The sequence below is a fragment of the Pelodiscus sinensis genome, chromosome 4 (genome assembly GCF_049634645.1).
Source record: "Pelodiscus sinensis isolate JC-2024 chromosome 4, ASM4963464v1, whole genome shotgun sequence".
Taxonomy (NCBI): Eukaryota; Metazoa; Chordata; order Testudines; family Trionychidae; genus Pelodiscus; species Pelodiscus sinensis.
The window spans coordinates 119,269,378-119,287,632 of NC_134714.1; the positions used below are offsets into that span (position 1 = coordinate 119,269,378).

The window sequence follows — 18,255 nt, forward strand, 5'->3', positions numbered from 1 at the left end:
AGTATTATTTGTTTTATAGCCAGGGATTGCTGCTGGTGATACAAAGAGAGACAGAAGTAAGTTTTAACAGACTGTCAGACTTCCACTCATGCGCATGCATCAAGTGTTTTAATGAAAGCAGAGATTCATTATGCAAATGAAATGGGGGGGAATGCATATTGCAAGTGAGGAGGAGGTAAAAGTGAGGAGGAAACAATGTTAGGATATGAGAGGTATGGTGCATGACAAAAGTAGCATCCTTAGGCTTGTGTTAAGTATGAAAGAAGAAAGATCTTGATGTCGGAGGAAATTATTGCATGTGTATGAGATTAGATGGGGTGTGCTAAAATGTATTAATGCACTGAAACAACATTTTTACTGCTAAACAATTGTGCATTTCCATAACAGCAGTGTTTTTTGGGGGGGGGGCATCAGAAAATATCAAATGGCTATTATGATTAAATGACATTTGCATATTTTCTAGGGTTTCTAACAGCTATGGAAAGATCCACGCATTCCCTTGCATTCTTTAGCAGAGAACCTGTATTTTGGGGATTTTGGGAATAGCAGCATCTGATCCCTTAGTAAAGGGAAAGAGTCTCTATGGGATACCTGGAACCATCCAGCATCTTGTCGGCTTACCCACCTATTGGTACCAGGAATGCTGAAACTGGGGTTACTAGAGATGTAGCAGCACCCCTAACTTGAAGATGTTTCTATCATAGACAGAGTTTACAGTTTTGTTCAGTGGCTTTCAGCACCCCCACTATGCACATTATTCCAATGCCACTGAGTGGTACCGCCTCTGGTGGTCAGATGTTTGGTTTTGGTTTTTGGCTTGCTGATGTTCCCAAGCAGCACTTGCCTCAAACCAGGAAGTTAAGATTTAGTACCTGAACTATGAGAAATAAAAGATACAGTAGAGGTGGCCATCATCTTCTCTGTTCAGTAGGAAAACGGGTCCCTTTTAGGGATACTTTTGTTTTCTTCACTAGTTTAGTGTAGGTCTGAGAGTGACCACATGTCTGTAAGTGCTCTTGGGACATGGCTATGCCCAAAGACAATTATTTTTATGTGGTTGCAACTTGGGTCTTTAAGGACTTTGACTAATTTCCTGGCTGTTGTCAAAGTGCAGCATGTCAGGAAGGAGAGGAAGAGGTTTGGCAGGTCAAGGAGATAGTGAGAAGGTTGGAGAACCAGTGCTGTTTTGCCAGGCTGGCACAATAAGTATCAGTTTGGCAGGATTCAGCATGAGTTTGAGGATAATCTGAGAGATGAGAGGGATTTGGGGAGCGGAATCAGACGTTAATTCCAGTCTCCAGTTCAGATGGAAGACATTGATTAGGGAACTTGGCCAGAGTCCTATTTGATAACAAAATCGATGAAGTTTCTTGTCCTTTGTGGCAAAAAGGTTGACCCATGGGATGCTCCATTCCCTGAACATGGTCTTCACCACATCACTGTTTGGAGACTGTAGGGGTGCTCCCCCTGTGCGGAGGGGCTTACGTCCGCCCCCCTCGGTTCTCTGAATGTCGACGCCTTAACGCGCCCGACTCCGCTTGGTTTGGTTAGGCGGTTGGGGGAAGGGGGTCCGGGCCCGCCCTCTCTCCGGACCCCAGCCCAGGGCCCTAAGGTCGGGGAAAAAGACTCCCCCACCTAGCAGGGGGGGTCGAGACCCCTAAACTCCCCTGCTCTCAGGGTCCACGTCCCCGCCCTGGGCTGCTTCTTCCCCCCCGGGTCTCATAGGCTCACCTCGGCCCTTCCTCTGCCCCTGCCCAGGGCCTCCAATACTGCCGACCACTCGCTGGCTCACGGGGGGGGTGCGTCTCCTCGGCGTCCCCCCCATGGCTGCTATACTGCGGCTTTTTAAGCTGCCCGCCGGACGCAGGCAGATGACGTCACCCCCCTCGTCAGACTCCGGCCCCTCCCAGGGCCGTCCTCCCCCTGACGGCTCCCCTGCGCCTGCTCGGCTCCGCCCCCTTTCGGCGCTGCCGGCCGGCCCCGGCTCGTCACCCGGCCGGTATGCCGGCGCCCCCGTCCCTGCCCTGCCTGCCGGCCCCGGCTCGTTACCCGGCCGGTGTGCCGGCGCCCCCGTTTGGGGACGGCGGGCGGTGCTCTGCTCCCCTCCGGGGGGTGAGTCCTTCCCCCGCGATTGCGGCGTCCCGGCGGTTTCCGGGAGGGGCGGGGCCACCCCGCCACACACCTTCCCCCTTAAGTCTGGTGCCATACTCGCAGTTCTGGTCTCTGTGTTTCCCGCTGACCGGGACAGCCAGTCCGCGTTCCCGTTGGCGGACCCCGGGCGGTGCACGACTCGGAATTTGTATGGCTGTAAGCTGAGGTACCATCTCAAGATCCGTGGATTCGTGTCCTTCATCTGCTGCATCCATTGCAGCGGGGCGTGGTCCGTCACCACGGTAAATTCATCGCCTAGAAGAAAGTATCTTAGTGAATCGACAGCCCACTTGAGGGCCAATGCCTCCTTTTCAATCGTCGCATATCCCTTCTCCCGAGGGAACAGTTTACGACTCAGATAGAGGATGGGGTGCTCCTGTCCCTCCTCCTCCTCCAGACCCTGCTACTGTCCCTGGTACCGTCACTGGTGCGCCTCGCGCCATCTGCTCCTGACGCTCCTGGAGCTGGTTGAGGAGCTGTTGCAGCGTCTGCATCTGTTGCTGCTGTTGTACCTTCTGGGTCTCGGTCCACCATTCCAGAATTTTGTTGGCTTCCATTGTCTCCTGGCAATCAAGACTTTGTTAATCCTTTCTCTTATCCGAACCCCCGTTTCGGGGTCCACTATGCCCACATTCTCCACCACGTGTAGGGGTGCTCCCCCTGTGCGGAGGGGCTTACGTCCGCCCCCCTCGGTTCTCTGAATGTCGACGCCTTAACGCGCCCGACTCCGCTTGGTTTGGTTAGGCGGTTGGGGGAAGGGGGTCCGGACCCGCCCTCTCTCCGGACCCCAGCCCAGGGCCCTAAGGTCGGGGAAAAAGACTCCCCCACCTAGCAGGGGGGGTCGAGACCCCTAAACTCCCCTGCTCTCAGGGTCCGCGTCCCCGCCCTGGGCTGCTTCTTCCCCCCCGGGTCTCATAGGCTCACCTCGGCCCTTCCTCTGCCCCTGCCCAGGGCCTCTAATACTGCCGACCACTCGCTGGCTCACGGGGGGGGTGCGTCTCCTCGGCGTCCCCCCCTATGGCTGCTATACTGCGGCTTTTTAAGCTGCCCGCCGGACGCAGGCAGATGACGTCACCCCCCTCGTCAGACTCCGGCCCCTCCCAGGGCCGTCCTCCCCCTGACGGCTCCCCTGCGCCTGCTCGGCTCCGCCCCCTTTCGGCGCTGCTGGCCGGCCCCGGCTCGTCACCCGGCCGGTATGCCGGCGCCCCCGTCCCTGCCCTGCCTGCCGGCCCCGGCTCGTTACCCGGCCGGTGTGCCGGCGCCCCCGTTTGGGGACGGCGGGCGGTGCTCTGCTCCCCTCCGGGGGGTGAGTCCTTCCCCCGCGATTGCGGCGTCCCGGCGGTTTCCGGGAGGGGCGGGGCCACCCCGCCACAGAGACCATTCGTGGTTGTTCAAGAATGTGAGATGGACAGCCAGCTGGGTTTTAGATCCTGGTAGTTGTGCTGCTGTAGGCATATCATCTTTCCTGATGCAGAAGTGTCATAACTTTGTTGCCTCCTGATAAAGCTGATGGAATGGTTGACTTACAGTACTGAAGCGGGCATTGGTGTTGAAGATGAAGTGGGCACCAGACCCATTGAAGACAAGGCCATCTCAGTTGAAAGCCTTTGAATGAATGGCAAGTCAGGAACAGACAGGTTCAGTGAGTCTGCTGCTGCCTGATATACCGATGGTGTGCAGACTGTTGTTGCCAACATCACTGTTGTCACTGGATGTTTTGATGATTGGCAGAGATTCCCAGTGCCAATGCAAGCCTCGTAGCCCGCTCAATAAGGTGCTGCTACAAACACAAATCCCTCGTTAACTCTGTTATGTTATTAAATAATTTGCAAGTAGAGCATCTTTCCTTAGCATGTCCTTTCCGTAATGCTGGGGTGGGCAATAAAATGGCAGCTGTTCACCCTGCTGGGCTGCCACTCACTACTAAATTTACCAGTGCCTCTGCAGGTACAGGTGATTGCAGTTCCCATTGGCCGCTGATTGCTGGTTCCTAGCCAATGGGAGCCAATGGGAAAGTAGCGTGGACTGGGACACTGCTTCCTGCAGCTCCCACAGGCTGAAACCGGTGATCCACGGCCAATGGGAGCTGCAATTGCCATACCTGCAGAGATGCAGTAAATATAGCAGTGCTAGCCTTCCAGGGGCTAACCCTGGTGAACCAGATCTAGCCTGTGGGCTGGTATTTTCCTACCCCTACTCTGAGGCATGATAAACATTCAGTGTGGAGGGCACTAGTAGGAATAGCAGCCCTACACAATGAACAATGTTTGAAACCCAGATAAGTCATTATGCTGGCTCACACTCTAATAACTAAGCTACACAAAATTGACACTGAAAGGGCTACTAAATAAACTATTTGTAGGAAAATCACCACAAACGCTGTGGTTACGAACTTGAGGAGCACAACACACTCCCACTCCAGCCATGAGCGGTGAGAAGAAACTGAGGCAATATGGGGGTAGAACTGAGCCACCTCCCAGATGGTTATGGTTAAGCAAAGTTCTCTGACTTCAGATGTGAGCACACTCCTGAGCAGGTTGCATGTCTGCAACTACTTGAAGAAGAATACATCAATAAGTGTACTCCCTCCTCTTGTATGCACTAGAAAAATCAGTACCTGGATTGAAACAGTGATAACCAAGGATGGCTGTACTGAAGAAGCAATAGTGCAAGTGATAATGTAGACAGAGCTCCTAGCTCTGAGCAGATGTCCATGATACTGCAGTAAAAATGCTCAAGTCCTGTTTGCACTAATAGATTAACATCACTGCGGCTGCACTGTTAGCTAGCACGTGTTGTGCTGAAGGTGTTAACTTGTCCAATGTAGATACAGCCTCCCACAGCTTTGCTCTTCTGGGCTGGCCTAAGATAGAGACCTGTGAGAAGTTAGGATAGGGACTCTGTACCTTTCACTCCATTGGTAGCTCATCCCAACAGACCGCAACCAAATGACCTTTCCAGGTCCCTTCCAGTCCTAGTATTCTGTGATTCTATGAAAGGATACCCTATGCATTTACATATGTATTGTTTGTTCTGTTGCTGGTGGCTTGCCTCTTGTAGAAGCTGAAACTATAAGAGTGATAGAGTCCATAATCTGAAGTACTTTCTACCTGCAGGGTGTCTCTTTTTGGCTACCAGAATGATTTCTTCAAAACACGGAGCATCACTTTCATTGAGTGAGGCAATGTCACCTCTTTTTCTTATCACCCTCCCAGCTGTCTTCTCAACTTCCTCTTTGGTGTTTGTTTAAGATACGACTTCTGCAATGAGAAAGATAAATCCATTAAGTTTCCAACAGTTTCCTACTATATTGTTGAACCCCTCTTTTCTAGATGCCAACAACTCAGATGGGGTGGTGCTTCTGGCCTGATATATTTTTGAAAAATAAAAAGAATATTCTGATTACTTTCTGCCAAAAAGCTTCAAGGTAAATAACGTTACCAGTGAGTGAATCTTGCTGGTCACAAAGTACATATTCAGTGCCTGCCCAACTATGCATACCGATATGTAATTTGAGTTTAAAGTGCTTGCAAATTAAACTCATTCATCACATCTAGGTGAAGTGTGCTTTTTTTCAGCAAAGGATGCTGACTCTTAGTAGGAGTAATAGCAGAACTACAGTAATACCCTCACTTCCCAACTGAGATTGTGGCCTATTGTGCAAAGATATAGTAAGAGAGGCAATGCTTCAAAAAGTCAACCTGTGAAACTCCTTGCTAGAGGAAGTTGTGAAGATCAGGACTTTAACAGCATTCAGATAAACTAGATAGATTCATGGAGGCTAGGGCCATCAATACTTATTAGCCAGGATGGGTGAGAATGGGGTCCCTAGCCTCTGTCTGTCAGAGGCTGGAAATGAGTGATAGGGGAGGGGTCACTTGACGATTGCCTGTTCTGTTCACTCCCTCAGGGGCATCTGACATTGGCCACTGTCAGAAGACAGGATATTGGTCTAAATGGATCTTTGGTCTGACCCAGTATGGCTACTTCTATGTTCTTATGAGCTTAAGAGTTGAAATAGACATGACTAAGGGAATGATACAGACCAATATGTAGTGCCTTTTCCAAGGTAATGCAGCAGATCAGTATCAGAATCCGGAATAGAACCCACGTCTCATTCTGTCCAATCCCGCCTCCCTCCACTAAACCCCCTGTGATGTTATTAGATTGCAATTTGAACATATGGATCATTGTTGCAACCACTGTTATATGTTTGCGCCAACTCTTGTACAAATTGGGCCAAGAAAGCTATTTATAAAAGCTTACAATTAGCTGATTATGTTTATTCTATTCATACGCATGCATCGTTTTTGGATAGGATCTTATGAGTATTGGCTATGTACTTGTAGTTCAAACGGTTGCTTCTGGGAGACATCAACAGGAGGCTTGACCAGCCTAATATAAAAGGGCTACTAGTCAAGTGAACAGAAGTGCTTGATGGACAATGGGCCTTAGATGGTGCCGATCCACATCTAATAATCTTTTCTGTGAATGTTCAGGCAAACATGGGAGCCATAGTGTCAAGTTGCAAATAAATCAGTCCTGCATTGACAGGTGACTTACTTTTCTGACAGACTCCGCTTGGGGATATATTTTTACACAGGAGAACAATGGCATTCCCTCCACATGGACAAGGATATAAAAAAGGGCCCTCAGGGTTCTTCCATTTGGTCTTCAGTCCAGCTTCTCACCTCTGGAGGATCTTTGCTATGAACTGAAGCTTGAACAAAGGTCTGATAATCCATCCTAACATAGGATGTGTTCCAGAGAATTGATTTCCTGCCTTCTTTTCTTCCTTCCTTCCTTCCTTCGGTCCTGTAGATTCTAAAGAATTGGCTAACAGCATGCCATTAGAGTTATAAATTGACCTAGGAAATTAGCTGGTCCTTTGGGATCAGAAGAACCTTTTTTTGATTTGGTAAGATTGATTTTCCTAACCTCTTGTCTGCATAACGTGCGATATTGGTGGTGGCAGAGAAGAACTGGAGTGTCTAAGAAAGTTGTTTGTATGGTTACTTTCTAGCTGGTGTGGTGAATAGAAGTGCTCTTTGTGACTGGTTTGACATGCTCTATAGTGGAGGACTCCCAGCCATGAGCTGTAAGTAATTCACCCTGAAATGATGTTCTCAGCTGTGCCCACAGACCCTCCCTTTATTACACCCCCTCACAACAAAGGCAAGCATGTGGTCCCTTTTGAGTTGTGCTGCCATTACAATGTTCTTAAAATCATTAAAAGCTAATCTCCTTGTGATGAAATGTGAGAACATAGAGCAAAATCAACTGACTTAAAACCTGAATTATCTAGTAATGACTGATCATTCCCTCCCTTCTACAGTAGATCGTAAAAGAAGCTCACTCCATGGAAATGATGGCAAGTGAATTAAGAAATATGACAGGAGATAGTTATTTGCAAAGCGTGCAGTCAGGGTGAGGAATTAACTGCCACAAGAGGTCATAGAGTCAAAGAAGCAAAATGCAGGACTATGTAGCACTTTAAAGACTAACAAGATGGTTTATTAGATTATCCAAGAAATTAAGGAATCACCTGATAAGTATTTTATACAAGAAACAGAAAAACATCAAGAATGACATTTCTAACTTAGAGCGTCTCATCTCAAGACAAACATCCACACCAACTGACACCTTGCAAGACTTTTGTTCCACCAGACAAGAAATCTATTATACACACTTCTATTCCCTACAACAAAGAAAAGACAATAAATATCATCTAATAAACCATCTTGTTAGTCTTTAAAGTGCTACATAGTCCTGCATTTTGCTTCAGCTACACCAGACTAACACGGCTACATTTCTATTAAGAGTCAAAGAAGATTGCTAGATGTTAAAAAGGGCTGAGTTACCTGACCAACCCACAGAAAAATCAGTCAGGGGCCACACACAAGTGAGAAGAAAAAAAAACCACAAACACAAAACCCTCACTTACATGGCCCCTGACCGAGAAGGAGAAAGACACCTCTCACATTCCCCTCACACACCAGAGCCTGGGAGGAGGTCCAGACTAGTAGATTTATGTGCTCCAGTCATGTAGCAAGGGGGTGGGGGTCGGGAGCCCTGATCCTCGGGGGCCGGATCCAGGCAAGCCAGGGGCCACATCTGGCCACGAGGCCTGAGGTTCCCCACCCCTGCCATAATTGAGGCTCACACTCTTGGCCATTACCTGAGCACTGCCAGGGTGGGGAAAGAAACATCCTACCATCCACTCTACACTTAGAAAATGTTTACAGCATCTAAATGCAGTTGATGTTTTCTTCATTATCCTTTGAAAGCCACAGCAAGATGAAGGGTGCGGGAGCTGATCAACCCATGGGTTTGGCTCCGCGTAGTAAATCCTACATGTCTCATCCTTTTGACATAAAATTGAATACAATTGTGGACGGGGAAGAATGACTATGAATGGCATTTTTGTGGGGATCCATGCTCTTGTATGTCTCACTTCCAGATCAGATTTACCCAGTTTATAGATAAAAAGATATCTGGAATGGAGAATAAACTTTGTGTTTTGGTGCTCTTACTTCATCACCTCTACAGATCCTGCAGGTGCTATTTTGCCTTCTGTTACATCTCTGGATCCCCATTGTCTTTGTTACATTTGAACAGACATAACTAAAAGAAAATTTGGTTATGCAACTGGATTCAGTTCTCGCTGCCATAGTTTTATTAGCTTTGCAGTGCCAGCAGGAATAATAAGCATCAAAAATGCATTTTTTTCCCACAAAATAAAGACATCTTTTGAAGTAGATAGCAGACCTGCCATTTTTGAGTACCATTTTCAGAGTAGGTCCCCATTATACAATGACATCGCAATCACAAGTTTTTGTTGATTCTGCTGCTTTACGAGTAATGCTTTTTTATTGTTTTCCTTTGCTTTATAGAGCATGTTGTCTGTCATCACTGCATCACTCCTTTGGGCAAATTTTGGCAGTCAGCATTTGAGTTTGAAAGAATTACCTTCTAAATCTCAGAACCAAAACAAAAACAACAAACCTTGAACTTAGCAATCAGTATTCTGCAATGCAGACGGCTGGCACTTAACTTTGTATTGCCTCTCTGGCAGCAGCAAAGAGTTGTCACCCAGAATGATTGGAACTGCCATCAGAGTGGGATAATGGGATGGCCAGTTGCATACTAAAATGTTTTTTAAACTCTGAGTAGAATGGCTGGAAATTGCAGAACACAGCAACTTGTGAGCCATCTAAATTTTATCTTCCCCTTCCTTTCCTCAGTCTTGTATTTCTTTTGTATAATGGCAGTTGTATCGTATAAGTCTATGATATTATTTAGTGGAGGTGCAGCCCATCAATAACCTATTGTCCATATCACACAAATTTACTGCATTCTGAGGGATAACACGCAATAGAACCTCCAAAGCTTTCCACATGTTCGCACCCCCTCACTTGGTTGAAAACTCATCAGAAGTAAAAATACTGTGAAGCTGAGGATAGTTGTTTACACTTAGGGATGTATCCCACAGCGTGTTAAGATTCCTGCATAACTGCTTCTTAGTTTGCATCCTCGTCATGCCAGGTTGTCCCTTTCCGGGGACTGGCAGGTTGAAAGAATATGCTGATCTGTCCATGCGCATCACCATATTCTGAGGATTCATTGCAGTTTCTTGGCTGGAGAGTAAATTCCTTTTATTCCTATGTGCATTTGGAGTGTAGGCTGTCGAAGCTATTTACGTTTGGGATGGAATTTGTGAGAAGTGCTCCCCGCATAATTTTCCGTGGTGCTTCTCCAGTGCATTTCTGCCAAGGCTAAATTAGACATCGAGAACCAAGAATGATAAGGGAAGGAATTAAATTATTACAAGAAAAGTCTCCAAAACATTACACTGAGGAAAATAGAAGCTACAGGAAGGCAAACTTTGCTCCCTATCAATGAAGTAGTCAATAAAGCAGTTCTAGAATTGAGATGCCATGAAGAAGCTGTAACACTTCTCATTTTATTGAATGTACCTTGGGATGTTCAGAGGTATTACATAGTTACTCTCCTGTGCTTACAAAAGCAAAATGTGATATTTTGTAGCCTCTACATAAAACAATATTTATGAACCTCTCAACTTCAATTAAATTAATGATTTCTAAGGAATGGTGGTGTGGAATAAAAATTTCAGATGTATGTATGTGTGACTGTAACACTGCTTATATAAATATGAACTAAAGGGTTCTCTCTGTGAACAATAAAGATGAAGCAGCAAGCTGAAAAATAGAAGCAATTAAGAACCAAACCTCTAGTTTTTCTCAGAAACTGACCTGTAATTTGACCTTTAATCGTTTAATAATTTTAACCTGGTGACTTTTTACTTCTTAGAACATTGTCCACTGCACAATGGCATGGACTGGAACTGGAAAGAAAGTGGAGATCCATGACTTCCAGGTAAGTTTAGGGTAGGCGTACTCTTCCTCCTCTTCTTTGGGAGCTGTGTTTGAATACAATCTCATAATATCGGATTTCGGGTGCATAGTGGGGGCAGCAGCTGTGCTCTATGGGATGCTGCTTGCTTTTTATCCCAGTCCCCAGACTCTAAGGGAGTGAGGGGAAAGTATTTGCATTCTGTGCATGCCTCTCCTACCTGACTGGAGAGCTCTCTCACTCTCTTAGCGTCCAGGGAATAGGATGAAAAGCAAGCTATGTCCCAGAGCGCCCAGATGCTGCCCCCCTAACATGCCTGAAATGGTGCCCTGGTTTTTGAGGTGCTATCACTCTTGTAAATGAAACCCTTACATAAAATGCACCCACACCATATATGTGTGTGTTTTGGAAGAAGAGGTGATGTATCCATAGTTAACATTGAGATTTCAATGTAAGCAGTTAGTTTGTATGTAATGCCATGTAGTGATGATGTTGCCCTAACCGTTGTTAATGCAGGGTATATATCCTAAAGTGAAAAAAATGCTTATAGGATCCCGGTGTAGAGTGCACCTTTTAGCTTTGGAAAGCCCTAGGTATTTTCTAGTCCTCAGTCCATCCTTATTTCCTAGCAACTTCAATACATGAAGTCTACCTTAATTTTTAGTAAATGTTAATGTTAGTTGCATATGAGAGATGAATTACAACTTTTTACTCTGTTCCAATGGGTATTCACCAGCTACCTATGTGACAGGGGTCTGGTAAATTTGAGGTTCATCCCAAAATCAAATCACCAACCAACCATGTCTCCGCTGTACCTTTACATTATAGGACCTGCTTATGCTAGGGAATTTTTGAAAAAATATGTCACTGTTGCAAAAGTAGTTCAGCTTTGTCTGGGTCAGCTATAGTGTGGACTGGCTGCCAGTGCCGTTAGCCACAGGGTCCTCTCTAACCTTTCTTGCAGCTGATGCCTAGTCTACACTAGGTCTCCCAAGAGTGCTAATGCCAGTAGCTCTGCAGAGCTTCTTTTTCCTTTTAAAGTATTGCTCTCCCTGGGCATATCTAGACTACACTAAACGGTCAAAAAGGATATGCAGATTCCATTGGAATTTGCATATCTTCTTCCGATCGCACTTTTGAAAGTTTTGAATTTGAATATCCTCTTTCGACAAAACCCTAAGCCATATATTCATTTCATTTAAAGCTCTGTGACCCCCTCCAAATATTGCCTTCTGGTTAAAGCTGTTGCTCTAATGGCCTACACAAGTCTAGGGGCTGGTAGGGAAAATTCCAGTTTAGGAGTGTACATGCCTATTAATATATTGCTCCTTCTCCCTGTAAGGAGGGGAGTAGTGATTTAATCCATGCATTGAGCAGAAGTGGCTTGTGGACAGCTGCTAGTCGGGGACTTGGTGAAGATGTGGACAGGGCCTCCCTTTGTGTTCTCCATTAGACAGGCAAGGGATCTGGCTTGAGAGAGTTGAGGACCTACCTAGAGTGTGAGTGGTCGGGAGAGAGCCAAGGCAGTAGTAGAACTTGAGGAGTGTAGGACCGGTGAGGAGTGCGCACAGCTCCTACTGAGAATGGTGTGCGAATGAGAGTTGGTGATGTGGAGGCTGTAGTGTGCACTTCGGAAGAGCTGTGAGGGCAGCCAGACTTGCAGGGGCTGTGTAACATTAACTCCTCCCCCTTTTCACAGAACTACTTCAAGGAGACCTCGTGGTTGGTGGTTGGCTTAACTCTGTCACTCAGGCATGTGAAAAATGTCATGTCCTGTGCCATGTAGTCAAGCTGACCTAAACCCTGGTATAGACGAAAGGATGATGAAAGAATTATTTTGTTGACCTAGCTCCTGCCTCTAAGAGGTGGATTTACTAAAGTAATGGAAGAACCCCTACTGTTGCTGAAGGAAATATCTACAGTAGTGCACTATGGCTGTACTGCTAGTGCAGACATATGCTGAGAAAAAGGGTTTTATCCTGGAAGCAATGTGGCCATCTGGCCCATTGTTGTTTAAAGTTCATTGTTGGATCACATGTCAAAAACAGGTAACAATAAGAGCAGCTAAAACATTTAATCCCGGTGGTGTTCTCCCAAGTAGTTCAGAGGTGTGCTACATCCACAATTATCTAAGTAGACCCTCTTTCCTGTTGCAAAGTTGGCATTTTGTGGTAGGGAGAATATGAGTTTTTGACCTTCAGAAGCAGGACACTTGCCAACCTTTGTCAAGACAGGGGAAGAGTTTACCTGCAGAAACTTAGCAGCTTCTTTTAAAGTAAAAGGATTTATTATATAGCCTTTCTACTAGTCTGGGGATGGTTGCCTTTTCTAACCTCTCCCTGGAAAATATTTTTTGGTAGTTAGAAAATGTTTCTTTTTTGCACTTTTTAGGACTTTTTTCTGTCATACCAAGGTACTTAAGATTAAAACCTTAATATTTAACAAGCTCTCTATTGCTAGAGAAAGAGAGCGAGCAGTGACCATTTGCGAATGGGACGGCAGCTCAGTGGATTAATACTAACATAAAGTTGGATTTGAATCCTCAAATGATAATCTTCGAATATACTTAGACATTGTAGCTCTGCAAGACCCCTGGGGAAACTGCTTCTTCTTGTGCTTCAAAAATTGCATTTAAAACATATCTGAAACTTTTAAACCACCTTGCCTTTTGGCATGGTTCCCTTGGGAAAGCTTTTGCTATCAGTACTTGGATTCCTCCTGGGCATGTCTGTATATTCAAACCTTCACCCCATGAGGTCTCTCTTCATATTACTGTTGACCCACATCAATTTTATGGAGACCTGGAGGAATGGTGGGGTGGAAATAAGCCACTCTCCTACCTCAACAGAGAACTTGCTGATACTTTAATGCCTCTGGGCAGCAATGTTTGTTTATTTTAAAGGTGAATGCAAAGATAAAATAAGAATTAAGTCAAGCCTATTCATGCGTGCCCCCAGTAGCCCATCTGTGGGTGCTGTTCAGCATGAAGATGAATTTTAACTCGCCTTTTAAAAACTCTTCACACACATACACCCCAAAAACCTTCCTTGTACACTTTCTAGTTTGCTTAAACATTCCAGCATTGCAGTATCTGCATACTTCAATAGTACCAGCCCTGCCTACCCGTGGTTTTGATGTGATCACAGCATAGTACATTCTGAGGTGCCAGCAAGTGAAGGAGAAAACCCATAATATTTCACAGGAGAGCAATTAATAATTTAAAAGAATTTACCACTATGCAGCGTACCTCTGATAGCTGAGTTACGGGGGAAATTGTGTACATATTTATGGGGATTATCTCTATCTTCAGTTTAATTTTTCAGTTTGCCCTTAATTTGCTCTTAAGCACATAGGGCAACCAAGGGAGAGCTCACTAAATGAAAATGAAATAACCTTGAACTAGTATTCCAGTTTACGTATAGCAACAGCTCTTCTTGTAAACAAGGCACTGGGACATTCAGCTAGTCCGGTGTTTCTTAAAGGCAGCCATTTGAACTCTGTTCTCACCACGTATGGTACTTATATTTTCTGAACCAAAATTAGGGACACATTAGCAATACACCCCTGACCTCTGTTAACCATGCCCCTGACTCTTGGGGTCAAGATGGACACATGACCAGAAGTACAAAGTGTCATGTGACCTCCTCTAAGAACTTTTCCCACTATCCTCCTACCACTAGGGATGAGTTTGGTCCCCATCAAACCCTCCCTCATGTTACTATCCTGCAATTGCATTAAACCAATTTGTATCACATTAACTTGGGAGAGGGGGGGAGGAGGAAGGCTGGAGGAAGTGTTCCCGCTAAGATTTTCCTCCCATGAGCAGAATTATTTTTGTATTGTGCACTAGTATTAAGTTCATGTGGCTTGTTTGGATGTGCCACTGTGGCACCCAAGTTAATAATAAATATCTTATAAACCTCTACCTTTTCCCTCTGCCGCCATGTCTCCTCTCTTGCTCCATCAGCTCACCTGGTGCCTGCTGCTCCCCGCCACTCAACTCCTCACCCTCCTCTGCTGTCCTGACTCGTGCCCTTCTCACTGCCCTCAGCCCTCATGGGACCTGCTCCCCTGCACAAGCCCTTCCCTCCCCCCTGTGCCCACTCCTCTAGTAGCCCCACTCTGATCGTGTAACTACCCCTCTTCATGTCCTCTCCTAACACCTCCCTCTACACACCTGCCCTACCTCTCTCCTCTGGTGCTGATTCCTCCCCTGCAAGTGTCTGCCCTTCTGCTTCACCCCCAGAATCCCCTGGCACCTGCACCTTCCCTTAGCCCTGCACCCTCCTGGTGCTTCCTTCTTCCCTCACGCTCCTGCCCCTTTGCCCTCTTTCTCCTTGATGCCCATCCCCTCACCAACCTCAGCCCCAGTTCCTCTCAGGCCCCTTTGCGTCCTCACACATGACTTGCTCCATCCCCTCCTTCCTCGTGCCCACCCCTCCTTTCAACCCTTCTCCCCCTCCCCTTGCTTCCTCTTGCGCCCAATGCCCTTCCTCTCTCCTCTCACAGCATCACCCTGTCCCCTCCACCCTGCCACCCCCACTGACACCTTCTCTCCCTCCTCCTGCCCTTTTCCTCATTGTCTCCACTTGGCCCCCTGGCATTTGTCTCTCCTGCACCCTGCCGCTTGGTGCCTTCCCCTTTCTTCTCCTGCCCTGCCCTGCTCCCCTCCCCTCAACACAGGCCCCTTCCTCTTCCAACCTTCCTCCCCTATTTCGGTGCCCCTCCCCCACCTTTTGCCTTCCAGTTTGTGGGGCTGGAGTCCGTGGTTGGGCCCCAGAAGTCCCTGCAGCACTGGCCCCAGGTGCTTCCAAGGCAGGACTGCTTGCTGGGCCTGGAGCTGGGGCACCCACGGTGCTAATTTTAGTGCAGTCCAGTCCCTGAACCAGCTTTGGCTCCCATAGGAGAAGCGCGGGGGGCAGGGGAGAAACCCTCCAATCCACTAGACCCAGCTTGGGGAGCACCGCAGGGCAAGCGGGTCTGTGCACTGCCACTCCCCCAGCAGAGTAGGAAGGAGCGGGGGGAGAAAGGGCCGTGCAGAGAGCACACCGGCAAAGCCTGAACATACCCCACTCTGCAGCGCTCCAGCCGGGCTCTGTACACTCTCTGCCAGGACTCCAGCATCATCTCTCAGGAGCGGCTTGCTGGATTTGACCCCCAACCAGTGCTCTTCCCCCTCCGGCAGCGGTGGCGGCCGCCTGTGGATGGAGGAGGCCGGGCTGGCAGCCGTGCATGGCAGAGGAAGTCCCACAGCGGGAGGGAAAGGCCGTGTTGGGAGGGAGCGGAGTGGGTTTTGCTGGACAGCGGCACGTGTGGCACGTGAGCTTGAAGCTCTGGACACTGCGCGCCACCAGCAGTGACCCTGGCTGCCTGTGCAAAGCACCAAGGGAGCCACTTAGGTGCTTGCTGGAAATAGGGAGTTGCTTCTGCGCCGCGCTAGCACTTGGTTTCTTTAAATCCGCGACTGTCCCGGAAAAAAAGGGACATATGGTCACCATATATCTGTGGCACACCTCCCACTGCCTCGCGGTGCACCTGTGTGCCACAGAACACACTTGAAGAAACACTGAGCTAGTCAGTAAATGGATCAGATTGGCCAAAGGTTCTTAGGCTCTCTACAATTGCATTTACATTCCTGGTAATAAAACCTTTCAAGCCTACAGGACACCTGTGCTCCATATATGTATGTGAACTGGTGACACATTGTCTGATGGGATACTGAATGGGGGAGGGCTCTGAGTTACTACAGAGATTTTCCCCAGATATTTGCCTGGTGGGTCTTGCCAACATGCTGAGGTTCTAAATAATGGCCTTTGGGAAGTAATTTTCCCTGGGTCAGCTTGGCTGAGATTGGCTTTTTCACCTTCTGCGCATGGGTCATGAGTCACTTGCAGCTTTAAACTATTAAAAATGATGAATTCTCTGTAACGTGAAGTATTTAAACCATCAGTAACTCAGCCAGAGCTTATAGGTCTATTCCAGGACTGGGTGGAGGAGGTTCTGTGGCCTGAGGTATGCAGGCAGTTGGACTAGATGATGGTCCATTCTCACCTTAGAGTCTGAGTCTATGGTACACTGAATTTTTTAAAATATCTTGGAGTTTCCCCTTTCACTTAACTTGCACACAAGTCTGGTCATTGTTCCCTGGATCACCTTCCTTTGGCTGTGAATACTGTGTCTGGCTGGGGAAGTACTAAGGGTTTGGAAACAGTAAAAGTAAGAAACATCCATTTCCCGTCACTCTGTGGTAACCATTTCCATCATCTCTGATGTTCTTAAACAGCCATGAGCTTGAGCTGTCTCGGAAGAGGAGGAGCCAGCTGGTGATTTCACTCTCAGGTTGGAGGTGGGGCCGGAGAGCTGTTGGACTAGGATGAAAGCAGAGTGCAGGGAAGAACAAATAAGCACTATTGTGATGCAAAGCCTTTAAATCCTACACATGGTTTGTGACTTCCCTTTCTCCAGACATTGCCGGTCACGTTCAGCAGCTGCTGCTGCAGGAGAGTTGTGTGTCTGCCCATTGTGAGGGGCTAGCTGTGTCTAAAGGAGAGGTTCCCAAACTTTTTGACACCTGGAACCAGTAAATCCATTCACAAGCTTTTGGAGGAGGTAACATGTATTTGCATATTCATTAAGCAAATGATGAAGATGCAAATACATTGTTTCTGGTCCTCCCAAAGCCCCCAGTGCCAATTTTAGCCCACAGAAAAGTCAGTTGGGGCCACACAAGTGAGATACAAAAACACAACTCCAAACACTTCAAACCTCACTAATGTGGCCCCAACTGTGCTTGTGGGTGCTGAGACAGAGTTCTGGGGAAGGGTGCCAATGAGTGCTGAGGCAGGGGACAGGGTGCTTGTGGGTGCTAGGGCAGGGTACTTGTGGAGGTCTGGGAGGGGGAGGAGGGGACAAGGACTGATACCTGGGGATCTTGTAGCTGCTAAGGCCCAGGAAGTGCGTGTGTGCTCCCCTATCCCCCAAACAGCAGCGCGGTGCCTGACACACTGGTCCTGATGCCTTCCTGCACAGGTGGAAAGGGAGTCCTGGACCGCACCTGCCCCAACCACTCGGGCAGCATACGCCTTGCTCCTCTGCTCCCCATGGCAGCACGCGCCGCCCGAGCAGTTGGAGCCAGTGCAGTCCCGGATCCCCACCCACGCCTCCCCACACAGGAAGGCAGCAGGGGAACAAAGTCCCCAGTATGCAACGGACCACTTTATTGGCTGGCACCGGGAGTTCTGCGTTGGTGCGCATGGCCCCCGGCCTTCTCCCTGGATCCTAGCACCCACCGGATCTAGCCCCGCTGCCCGGGAGCATGCTCTGAGGACCAGTAATATTTTTTTAAGGACCGGCACCAGGCCGCAGACCATACTTTAGGAAATGCTGGTCTAAATGATTAGTTGCCAGGGACTGCAGCTGTAGAAAACCAAGGCACCTTCCTGAGCATTGTAAGGATCTAAATAATAGGTGCTTGTATACCACGGTGCCAATCATTGTACAGCTTTGGGGGGAGGGATGTCTTTGTTAATCCTGAGAGAATTAGGGATGTTAAATTGCGTTTAATTAGTTAATCGAGTAGTCCGAATTTCCATCAACTACTCGCTTAGTCAATAATATGGGAAATTGCACAGCTGCAGTGGGGTTAGCTCCCGGCCCTGGGAGCTAACCCTGCTGTGGCTCTGGCTTTTAAATGTATCAAGAGATGCCAGGTCCCCCCCAACACACACACAC

The 18,255-nt window shown here is 47.7% G+C and overlaps 1 protein-coding gene across 2 annotated transcripts in view; it reads left to right on the forward strand.

Annotated features, from left to right (window-relative positions):
• The window catches only part of CHID1 (chitinase domain containing 1), a 308,728-nt gene that overhangs the window by 241,619 nt on the left and 48,854 nt on the right, over positions 1 to 18,255 (forward strand). For both annotated transcript variants that reach the window (XM_075928227.1, XM_075928228.1), the window contains exon 12: positions 10,483 to 10,548. In XM_075928227.1, the coding sequence (XP_075784342.1) occupies positions 10,483 to 10,548 (66 nt within the window). The remainder of the gene's footprint in view (positions 1 to 10,482; positions 10,549 to 18,255) is intronic.